This window comes from Globicephala melas, chromosome 4 (genome assembly GCF_963455315.2).
Source record: "Globicephala melas chromosome 4, mGloMel1.2, whole genome shotgun sequence".
Lineage (NCBI taxonomy): Eukaryota > Metazoa > Chordata > Mammalia > Artiodactyla > Delphinidae > Globicephala > Globicephala melas.
In genome coordinates, this window is record NC_083317.1 from 65,605,026 (window position 1) to 65,617,731 (window position 12,706).

The 12,706-nt window shown below is 39.2% G+C and overlaps 1 protein-coding gene across 3 annotated transcripts in view; it reads right to left on the reverse strand.

Annotated features, from left to right (window-relative positions):
• Window positions 1-3,264: 3,264 nt before the first annotated feature.
• Window positions 3,265-12,706, reverse strand: part of GSK3B (glycogen synthase kinase 3 beta) — a 200,650-nt gene continuing 191,208 nt past the window's right edge. For all 3 annotated transcript variants that reach the window (XM_030857599.3, XM_030857561.2, XM_030857592.3), the window contains one exon: window positions 3,265-8,043. Coding sequence is in view for 2 of the 3 variants with exons in the window: in XM_030857561.2 (XP_030713421.1) it covers window positions 7,976-8,043 (68 nt within the window). In the remaining variant the exon portion in view is untranslated. The remainder of the gene's footprint in view (window positions 8,044-12,706) is intronic.

Below are 12,706 nucleotides of genomic sequence, written 5' to 3' on the forward strand. Positions count from 1 at the left end.
CCTGGGGCTGGGTGGCTCCTGAGGCTGGAACGCCGAAGGCTCTGTGACGAGGCTGTACTGACGGCACTTAATAAATGTGTTCCTGTTTACACACCTGTTTGCAGAGCTGAAGAGTATGAAAGTGTCTGCTTTGTTTGTAACCACTTTGAGTAAAAATGTTGCTGCATTTTTCAAAAATTACATTTCAACTAACTTTACATAGGGCATCACACACCTAAGAACCAGGCTTAGCAAATATGATCCTGTGGTTAACGTCAAATCAAGGCAAGAGGACTTCAATAATTAACTTATGGCTAGATTTAAGCCTTTTTTGGCCTTCCTTTCTGGGGGAAAAAAAGAAATCTGGGGGTGGTGAAATAGAGATATTATATATTTGTATATATTTCTAAATTTTTATTTTACTATTGCCCTTTACATATCTGAAGACTGTTGGTGTGAGAACATAAAAATGCATTATTTGAGCTTCCCTGGTGGCGCAGTGGTTAAAAATCTGCCTGCCAATGCAGGGGACACGGGTTCGAGCCCTGGTCTGGGAAGATCCCACAAGCCGTGGAGTGACTAAGCCTGTGTGCCACAATTACTGAGCCCGTGTGCTGCAACTACTGAAGCCTGTGCGCCTAGAGCCTGTGCTCCACAACAAGAGAAGCCTCCGCAATGAGAAGCCCGCGCACCACAGCAAAGAGTAGCCCCCGCTTGCCGCAACTAGAGAAAGCCCGTGCACAGCAACGAAGACCCAACGGAGCCAAAAATAAATAAATAAATTTTGAAAAAATGCATTATTTAACTTGGTTTGCTCATAATTATTCTATATAAAAATTTAAAATGAATGATTTAAAATGTAGTAATTAATTTTAAATGGTTAATATTTTGATGCAAATGAAGCTACAAGTTAACTGAATTTTAAGAAACAGATACTGGCTTAGCTTTTACCATTTTACAGGAAGGCCAAACTTGGAGAACATAAATCATTGAGACTATAAATCAAAGCAAACAAACATATTCTCTGCTATCCCTCCAGCCTCTTCTGCATCAAGGGGACATAGAACGCACTCATTTTTAGAAAAGAAACTGAGGGGAAAGGAGCTCCTCTTTCCAAACACAATGAATGCAGATTTTGCCCCCAGCAATTGTGTCTAATTATACTCATTTGGAAATATAAATGTCATTTAACTGTATTCATAGATACATCTCTTCTTTCCCACTAAAATAATTTTGAGTGTGCTATTCACTCAAGAGCCTGAAATGGTTGTTAAACGTAGACTACGATAAGGTGAGAGCAAGGTGAGATTAAGGTGGGATGTAGAGTAAACTCGCATCTCCCAGTATTGATTTTAAAAACACCTGGGCAGTTTCACAAACATTGAATTGATATGTACATATGAATTACATATATTATAAAAACTAAGTGCAGTCCAAGCGCAGTTAAGATACAATGTTAGATGCACCAGAGAGCTCACACTGGATACTTCCTTTCAGCAGATTTGTGCATCTCGTTTTTAGGGCTAGGAGCCAGATTCAACTTTCCTACTCTCAAACATTTGAATTTCCCTATACTCCCTTCCCTGAGCCCTTGAGCAGTTGAACCAAATGTCAGTTTCTAGGCATCCCTGTGGCCCCCATTCTTTTCCTAGGTCTTGCTTCAGTCAGGTGAGGATGGAGTCAGTCTCCAAAGCTCAGGAGAAAAGCCCCTTACTGCTTACCTTCTGGCTGCCCTGTTAGAGCCCTCCGCCACCAGTCTCTACCTGGCCCGGACTTTAAGGATCGTTAAAGCCTTGACATCAACAACTCTTGTGGGAAGGCCCAGGGTGTCCTCTCCTTTCTGGAGAAAAGAGGATGTAAAGAGAAACATACATTGAATGGACCATCCCTTCCCAGCTTCTGACAACTTGTGGGCCTCATCATGCCATCTTCTACAACTGTTTTAGTTTTCCCCTTAACTGCAGCTCTCCTAGACCTGAAGGTGCTAGTGTGTGGGCGAAGTATTTTTGCACCTGAGAGAGGGGTAACAGCCCCATCACTTTTGTTCCCTTCCTTTCACAGACTTCTCCATGAAGGGGAGCTGCAACCTGAGCGCTCCCTTTCCTAACTACACTTCTAGAGCACCTTCTCAACTGGCATCCAGCCTCACTGCTCTCCTGAGACGTGATCCCGAAGGGCTGGTTCGTCACAACATTTTGGAAGACCTTAGAAATGAACGACGCAGTCTTTCAGGAGTTTTTAAGTTAAAAAGATATCTTGTTCAATCCCAATTCAAATATGGCAGGAAATAACATAGTAGTATATCCCAAACAAACGCACTTCAATGCCATCAGGAGACCCATCCCACAAGTGACATCTTGCATATTTGTGCTGATCCCCACCCTTCCCCCCAAATCCCCGCAACTGGTAAACATGTTAAACTAGTTTACAAATATTAGCTAAGCACACCACCACAATAAGAAGTAAATAAAGAGGACCAGACTTTATCCAATATAAATTTGTTTTTATTGAAGCAGCAGTCACATGACTTTATATCTAGCCTTTAGATTAGGCCTGACAGAGTGAGCCAGCCCTAAAAAAAAATGATGTTTCTTTTTGCACTAAGAGACATAACATGTTTACATACATCATCCAGTATTGGAAATGAGCAGACTCAAACACAACGTGTTGGTTACCTGGGAGGTACAGCCCCACTGTTTGTGGTGTTCATATAATTCACAGATACTCCCAAAGACCATTACTAATGGGATGAAAGTTAAAAGAAAATACAGCTACACCAAACCATGAACACAGTAATCAGACAGCAGCTTATACACATTTTAAAAATTCGTCCCTTTCAGGGATGTATTCTTTCTTTTCAAAGCAGTGTCTGCAAAGCTTCCTCTACATCAAAGCCAAAGGTTTCCAAGATGGAAGCTGCACCTGTTGGGGCTATACAATGGAATAAGATCATTTGAAAGAAGAACTGGTGTTCACATCTTGATTTTTATAACAAAGATTCATGTTTCTCTAATTGGAGGAACGAAGTGGTGATGTGACTACATATTGCAGTGGCAGAATAGGTAGGCTGAAGAAAAGAAGGTTGGGTACTGAAATAAAGACCACACACTTGTGAATTTTAATTTCATTTCCAGGCTAACCTACTTTTTATTTAATGCAAATTACAGTACCAGTTAACTATTTCCAAACCAAGTCACATAGAACGAAATGTATTTACAAGGGAATGGGGAAAGGGAAAAAAAACATTGAGCATACTTTTCACAAAAAAGTTTATATTTAAAATGAAAAAAAAAAAATCAGTCACAGAGGCATTCAAGTAGTAATAATGTTATACAGATTTTGCTTTTCCTTTATATCAAGACAGATTTGCACAAGTGTTTGCAATAGTTTGTATACAACCCACAGTCCTTTATATATATATATATATATATAATAAATTTTGTTTTTTAGATTTGAGTTTAAGATGGAAGTGGTCACGCTAATTGGTATGTGTACAGGCCCAAGTGATCCATCGGCAACACATTTATGAATGCAAATTTTACAGGCAAGCACATTTTCATACATCTATCTGTATCTGCCTGTAGACAGATATAGTAAGAAAAAAAACTTAAAAATTAACACAAGGAAGTCTACTTTGTCAAGCTAACCCCTTATGTACTGGTTGTCATTTTGCTTTTATTGCAGAGGTGCAAAACGGAGCAACAAACTTGAATAAAATGTCATAACCCTTGTGAAAATAATCCAAACCCCAGGGATTACTTTCAAAGCCTCTCAAACATAGACCTTAGTCTGGGACTCTACTCTGCTTCTAGTTGTTTCTCTTACTTTCAGTGGCTCAGGTTTCTATTAGAAAAGACAGATTTTATTGTAAAGCATGCTTAGTTTATTTTTCTATATAGGGGAGAAAGTGTTCGACTCTGTGATTAGATGATCACTAACATGAACAAGAAGAATCAGATACAATTTTGGTTTAAAACAAAGAAAAATCCCCAAACTTCTGGGAATCTGGCACTGGCCAAACTTCCTTTGGAAGATTCCAAAGTTAAATCCCTTAAAAAGGAAAGGGAAAAAGAAATGAAATGCCAGTGTCTTTATATCCACAGGGATAGAGAATACAATAGTCCTCTCAGAAACCTTTGCATTGGTGCAGACAAGATGACTGGTTAGGCAGGCTTTGTTAAAACACAAATCAAAAATACGTGTCTAAAAATTAAGAGGACTTAAAAAAAAAAGGACACAGCACGTTGCTGGAAAGAAGGTGCAGTCTTCTGCCTTGCTGGAATGAACACGTGATATTTCAAAAATAGCAACCTTTGGTTTGGTAAAGTTTTTTTTATTCTACTCAAGACATATGGAGTACTTGGAGGCAAAACAAATTTGATTTTTTTTCTTTCGAAAAAGGCCTTCATGATGTGCACACAGTAAGAATTAAACTGATTTTTTTCAAAGATAAATTAAAATGACATTTCATTGAACAGGGGTAGAGGTGGCAGGAGGGAGGAAAGTTCCCTTGCGAAAACAACAGTCCTCATCATGCGGGCGGCAATTGTGCAGCAGCCACTAGGAATTGCACCACAGCATTTTAGACCACTCATGTATCAAAACTGATACATTAAGAAACTTTGATTCATAAATCTAATTCTCTATTTCTTTCTCTCATTTGGGAGGGAAGTAGACAAGGAGGAGAGAGAGAGAGAGGGTGGAAGTCTCCCGGAATCTGCTGTTTGTAAGACCCATGGTTAGGGTTTGGGGACAGAGACGAGCAAAATCTAATCTATTCAATATCCTCCAGCTCTAGGGCTCCCTGGCACTACACTAAGTCCCTGGATGGACCGAGTGAAATGAAACTGGTCACTGCAACTGAGGAGGAAACAGATGTTCAGAACCAAATCAAAGGCAGGGCTTAAATGAAATGAGATTATGAACATGGTTTCCTCTTTCCACTCCTGAGCATGGTATCACTGAAATTAACTGTGGAAGGGGCAAAGATAATATGTTATGAGTGAGCTATTATTTCAAAGGGAAAGGGGCGGGACAGGGAGACATGGATAGAGAAACCAATTAAAACTTCCAAAATGAAAAACAAAAAAACAAACACATGGAAGCGAAGGCACTCCAAACTATATAGATACACTATACATTGCTAGAGTTATTGTTACAATAATACAGGCCGGTACCTACTGTACAGAGTTAAAACTATATGGCTTTAAAAAGCTCGTCTACAATTTGTCTGATTATTAAACAGAATCACTGCCCTGAACAGTAACTTTTTGCTCATTAATAACAGTTCCTGGGTCCACATATTTACATACAAAACAATAAAACTTAAATTTAAAAACATTGAAAGAAAATATAATGTACAAGCTTGAATTTGGTGAGGAGCTTTTTATTATTATTATTATTATTATTTACAAAAAGATATTCAGAGACCTGGATCTCACTTGTATAAAAGAGTTCTGTGATCCCGCCATGATCCTTGAGAAAGAAAAATCATGCACCTCAGCCCTCACACACACACACACACACACACACAATAAAATAAGAGAAAAGCATCTGACTTTTCTCTCTTCTTCTCTTACCCCATTTGTGGGGGGAAAGTGTTTCCTAAAACAAGCACAGATTTTTATGGACTCTAGCAAGTATACCAAGTCCAGAGTAGTGTCTGTGTCCAAATGTTTGGCTGGGCAGTTTGGTCTGAAAGTAGGTCCATTCCTTTGTCACAGACCTGCTGTCCAGCTTCTTTATAAATCTTTTCTGAAAATGGTCTATCAAAGCCATTCCCTTTAGGAATTATGCTGCCAAATACTTTGATTCAGACTTCTTTCAAATCTTAATTTGCTCTCGGAAGCTCATGATGCAAAGTAAAATTCAATTTGATTTGGTTTGACTGAGTGTGTTTCCCTTCTCATGAACTCTGATATAACCAGAGGCTTGAGAAACGCTTCTGTGGCTTAAGAGCTTAGCCAGACAGTGAGTGAAAACTAAGATGGCTCACCGTTGTCTCTCTGGGTACTGGTTCATGTCAGCAGGCAGTACGACTCTCTTGGAGAGTCACACACACTTTGTTAAGAAGCAGGACAGGGTGCCGGGACCTGCATGAGGGCTGCCGAGACACTCTACTTCCAAATCACCTGGAGGGCGAGACCCCTAAACATGTCCTAAGGTGGCAACAAGGAGGGTGAAGGGAGGTTACACACAATCTGGGGCTCAGCTCTGCAGCCCTACAGTTATCAGCTAACCTTGGAAGGTGTATGGGGAAGGAAGGAAGGTAGGCGGGAAAGGCGGCCATCACTCAAGTGATCTTTAAATGTAAAGTACAACTGATTGTGCCTTAAAGATTCATTAGGTCAAGTAATGGCCCATAAGCACCAAGGTGACTAAGGTTCATTTTAGAGTATATAAGGCCCGCATAGATGTCAACCTTAAACATATAAACCAAACTAGTTGTGAAAACCTATTTCCTCACTGCCAACATAATCCTTCAATTCTCCTTGCTTTCCAAGGAATATTGCTTTTTCTTCAAAAACAGAGACTGATTCTTACACTGTTCACTGATTATACAAAGAATAACAGAAACAAAAATTCTTAACTGGGTTTGGGGGGAAACATTCTTCTCATGCTTCAACCAGTCAATTTTGATACTGTGGACAAAAACAAACAAACAAACAAACAAAAAACCCAAAACTAAAGGCAGTATTGAATCTATGTATATAACATATATACACACATTTATATAATCAGCTTTCCTATAAAGTCAGCAGGTACAAGTGACTGTTTATATCATTTTGATGTGTAGTTTTTAATATTCCTACCATCTAAAATTATAATGGTCTATCTCACATGCATCAATAAATAAAATTTAAAAAGCATGAGGTTAAAAAGGCTGAAATTAAATACAGATTCTAGATTTGGATTTAAAATCAGAACTATATGCAGAATGTGGCACTTTCTGCAAGCTCATTTTGCAATTAAAAAATATGAAAAATAAACCAGTAGACTGTTACAGTTCACATTATTTAACTGTGATGTCCTCTCAAGTGTATCTTTCCAAGGGAAGCAACTTTAGAAAAAATCTGGACAAATTCATCCAGTGGTGAGACCTGCCCCTGGCCTGTCCCCTTCCTCCAGGTTCGTTAGCTTTTGACCTCTGCAGTCAGAGGGGCCAGCTCAGCACCCTTTTTAGTCTCCTCCTAGGTCACTAGATTAAAACTGTACTAAGATTTATAGAGAACCTTTGGTCAGGCAAACAAAGATCCACACACAGAGCACACACGCTCCTCCTTTGACAGCTTCCTACGTAAGTTTCTTCACCACTAGCACTGATTAAGAGCAAAATAAAACCTTGACAAATCAATTAAGAATTTTCCCCTTATAGATTCAAACTTTATTGACCTCCAGGGTTACAAATGACACACATTTCCTTTTTTGTCTGCCACACCTGCCATCAACATGCCAAAGGCATGTCTTCAAGTACCCGAGGATATGGATTAATTTTACAAGTGACATTTAAGTCCCCATTGAGTTACACCTGCTAAGCTCCCAACCAATTTCAAGCTGTGCACTATACCCAAGTCTTACACTTGACTTTAAAAGAAAACAAAGTTCAAAAAAACTTCCGCACAGAACAAAGTTTTCTTCTTTTGTGGAAGGGGCATGAGGCAGGAGTCCTGTTTTTAAAGTATACAACAGCAGACTTTTGATAAAAAAAAGATTGTCGTGGGAGAGAGACTGTGTGTTCTAGTGCCCCGCTTTCCCCTCCCCACGACCCCTCCCAACCCCTGGGTCTCCCTCAAAGTGAGAATACAATGAAATTGGTTTGTATTTATAGATATTTTACAAGGTTAAATAAGAACAACAATAATAATAAAAAAATTGAACACTAAAATGAACAGGTTTTTTTTCTCTTTTTAATTTTCTTTCCAAATGTGACCAGTGTTGCTGAGTGACACTCAAGTAACTGGTGGTTTTTCCTGTGCAGCTGGCTGCTCGGGACTGTTCAGGTGGAGTTGGAAGCTGATGCGGAAGCGGCGTTATTGGTCTGTCCACGGTCTCCAGCATTAGCATCTGCAAATCAAAAGCCCCAAGAGAGAGCATGAACAATGCTGTAACACCCCAGAGAGAAAAGTACGTGGCCTCAACTGCAGGCTGAGAGCTATATCTGGAACGTTGTTTTGAATATGGCCAATACTACGAAATCTGAATTTTCTTCTGCTTAGAGTTAAGTATGTGCGTTGGCCAGGTCTTGGTACAGAGAAGACGGTATCTTTGAGTAAGTTACAGACTCAGGGAGCCAGAGACCATTTCTGTCAAAGCTCTTGCCACAGCTGGGATTAGCAGAGCATGAATACTCAGCTGGACTCTAGCTCACTTGAAAGTAAGTGAACAGTGTACAGCTGTGAAAACTTGCTAAAAATTCTGAATGGTGTTACACTATGCCATCTGCTTGAGTGGGTGAATGAGTGGGGCAGTGAAAGTAATATGGGTCAGTGGTGATGGAAGAAGCACCAAGCATAAATCAAACTCAGCTGCTTGCTTTCTAGGTACAGTCCCCCTTCGTTATTCATACAAATGGAAGACACAACCAGCAAAAAGGAAATTTCAGCCATTGTAGTACCAATTCCCTTATTCAATTCAATAAAGCATCTTATAGTCAAATGTCTTAGCACTTGAGCTTACTTTACCTAATCCTTTAAAAATACATATAACTTTACAACTAACTTGAACCCCTGCCCCCCCCACCCACACTTTTTAAGGTCCATTATTATTTCACAGCCTCCATTAACATTTACACAGACATTTAACTGTGTCCAGACTGGCTCTCCATCTCCGGTAGGCAAGATACTACTGTTTCAGTGGCTTGTCAAGTGGCATCCCTGTCATCACACACGTGACTGGGAATATACTGCTAGGCAAATTTTCTCTCAAAAACTTCACACTAAGCCCTGAGCAAGAAGGGAGGTGGCTTGACTGAGATGGGCAACTTCCAAGAGCCATCGCCCTAGAAGTCCACCACCCTTGGCTATCAAGGCTAGGGACACCAAAAAACAGACTCAGAAGTTTTGTCTCTCTCTCAAGACTGCAGCTCTCCTGTATCCTATGTTGAGTAGAGTAAATGTTATGGTTGAAGGCAACATTTGGTCTTTGGATCTTTCTACTTTGAATTTTTTAATTGAGCAAGAAACAAAAGACCCCAAGGATACACAGCAACTGTAGCTTAAGGAACTCTTAAGGATTCGCTTTTCAGTTTATCATTTTGATAGCCACTCTTTAAAAACTATACTTCCTTCCTAAATTCCCAATTGTTCCTCAAAACAATCTACCCTTATATACATTTAACTCAGCCTTTGGGGAAAAAATGTTTATATCTCTTAATAAGAATGGTTGTGTTTAATTCATTTTACTTCCTTCAAAACATCTATAGCACTATTTTCATGAAAATAAGCACAGACATTATGACATCAGGATCCACACGTTAGTTTCATATTGCCCATGGCATGGCATCATGCTAACTTATCTGCATGGCACATGGACAGGTGGCAAGAGAGGGTATATGATATATAGCATATAACCTAGTCTCCAAAGGCAGGCAAACAGCCCTTCCCAATAATCAGTCAGTAATTGTACTAATACCTCATTCATTAACTCTTGGTTTTTCCTGGATATGCCCTACTTAGCAGGAGTTTTATTCTCAATGATCATCCAAATTCTGTGCATCAATAACCTAACATCAATTCCTATCCAGGCCACAGGTTCCTATAAGGCTTTCTCAGGAAAAATGTTCATTTTCATAATTTAGGGACAGGCTACATTAAAAACAACACTCCTGAGAAAGCCTGGAAGGCACAGAGATATTTCAGAATTATAATGCTCCTCACAAACCCATGCTTATTATTGCAGCATTTCTCATGTTTTGGATGACACTCAGAACCTGCATGATTATCATCAAACAGCACTTTCCTCTCATTTTCAACATGTGAAGATGACAGGTAAAACTGTCACATTCTGGTCTTCCTCAGGACTTAAGAGATCAGCACACATACCAGCAGTGTTAGCAGCTCTGGCTATAGCAGCCATTAGCTATTGGCAAACATTCACCAAGGCTCCTCTACACTGCCAGCCCATTACATTAATTTACTCTTTGGCAATATCTTATTTAGCTACTAATCTGCTATTGTCCTTTCAGCGGCTATTACCTATGAGCTTATGACATTCCCAAAACTAGTCTTCCCTTCCTTGGATAAATTCAAAGGCTGCTTGTATGATCATAATAAAAAGCATAAGTCTTTTAAGTGGGCATATAACCAGAAACAAAATCACGTTCTGAATAATAAAAAACATTCATATTCCTCAGGTTTGTAATTTAATGATCTCTTATTTTTCTTTGAATTATTTCCAAATCACCTAATGAGTAAAATTTTAACAGCTAATTATTTTGATTACAATTATCCTTGATATCACAGGATAATATAGTCACAGCACTGGACTCATTCATCAAAAACAAACAAAAACCCTATGCCCTGTGCAATGAACTCTACTTAAAATCAAATTATACATGTCTTTCCTGAGAAAGGAGAGTTCTCCGCTTTTCAGAGGGAGACAAAGCACAGGGAGGAGAAAAGCAAAACAAACAAACGTGACTCTCCATAAACTCAATAGTAGCTCCAACAGACTGCCTGGTTTGCTAAATGAGCAAAACTATGTTTTTAAAGTTCTTCTTGGTACATGCTTATTTTGATCTCACTGTCAAGTCTGTAAATTTATTTTACAGAGTTGAATCTGAATATGGACCCTCTATAATAAAAATGTTCATTAATTTAAAATTCTGATAAACTGTCACTAGACTTAGATGTTTACTGCAATTTCTGTAACTTTTCTTCTCAAGCATTTAAAACAGTAACTTTTTTTTGACATTCTTTTTTTTAAATATTCTTTTCCGTTACAGTTTATCAGACCGGATATTGAATACACTTCCCTGTGCTATATAGTAGGACCTTGTTGTTTATCCACTCTATATGTAATAGTTTGCATCTGCTAATCCCAAACTCCCAGTCCATCCCCCCCAACACCCCTCCCCATTGGTAACCACAAGTCTGTTCTCTATGTCTAAACAGTAACTCTTTAAAAGCAGCAAAGCTCCTTTTGCCTCTCCTTCATTCCCTTCCCTTTACATATGTACTGGTAAAAGTGATGCAACCTGGCATTATGATTTAAACTAAGATCTTTTGATTATAAAGGATCCAACTATGAAGAGTCAAAGATTGACTATATAGTCTCTTGTTTTCAGTCTTGAGATGCTCTTCTGAAGTTCACAGTGATATATCTTCCTTAAATCTAATCCAATTTCACAAAGTTGTACAACTTAATAACTGTGTGATTTTGGAACAAGTTATTTAACCTCTCTACCCTCAATTTCCCCATCTGTAAAATGGTGATAATACCACCCATCTATGTAATAAGGCCTAAGAAGTGCTTAGTAATTGTCCAGTAAATGGAAAGGTAAAAGAGACACCTAGAAATACAGAGATGTATAGTTTAGTGTGACTGCAATAACCACCATCACCACCACAGTAAGTATCAGTGGTAGCAGTTGTTGACATCTGGGTGCTTACCAATGTGCTAGACATCATACTAAGTATGTTGCAAGCATGTCATTTAGCCTACAAAGCAAGAAACAGGTACAATTATTGCACCCATTTTGCAAATGGTAAAAAATGGATGCACAAAGCGATGAGATGTGTCTAAGGTCACAGAGCTAACAAGTGGAGAGCTGAGCACAGAGGGAACAGAGGAAGAATATGATTACCTTTATGCCTATAGGAAACAAGCAGAAAAGATTTCCTAGCAAAGGGAGAAGAGAGGACTTTAATTCAGGCCTAACCCCTACATAATCCAGTGTGATTTCCAGAAGTCTATTTCTATTAACTAAAGAGTTACTACATTAAAACAGGTGAATTTATAATATGAAGAATTAGGAGGATGGCTATTTTATTATCTAATTTTCAAACAGTCTCTATGGGGTATACAGAGATACAAGTGTTTTGGAAACAACTATAGAGCTGATATTTCACTGACTTCCAACATTCCTAGAAACCAATGCTCATTACCACCCCTCTGATACTGCTGCACAATAAACCAACTAACTAACAAACCAAACGAAGGATGGACTTGAGGGAGCAAGGAAAGAATAATTAGTTTTGGGGGAGGAAGGTATAAGACCATTCTTTTACATTGTGGTAGCCACCCTCGAAGATGACTTCAATGAGTCATGCACCTCTTGGTGTCCATGCCCTCATGCAGTCCCCTCCCCCAGTAAATAGGGATGACCTGTGTAACCAACAGGATATTGCAGAAATAATGGTGCGTAACTTACAAAGTTAGGACATAAAAGACACTGTGGCTTCCACCTTCTCCTCCTTGGATTGCTTGGCCTAGGGGAAGCCAGCTGCCACAATGTGAGACACTCAAGTAGCACTACGGAAAGGTCCACGTGGTGAGGGACTGGGCCTTCTGCATACAGCCAGCTCACAGTCACTAACCACACGAATGAGCCATCCTGGAAGTACAGCTTCCAGCCCCAGGCAACCAGCCTTCAGATGTCTGAAGCCCTGGCTGACATTTTGGCTACAACCTCATGAGAAATCCTGACCGAGAATTATACAGTTAGGCTGCTTCTGAATTTCTGACCCATGAAAACTGTGTGAGATACTAAATGTTTATTCTTTTTTTT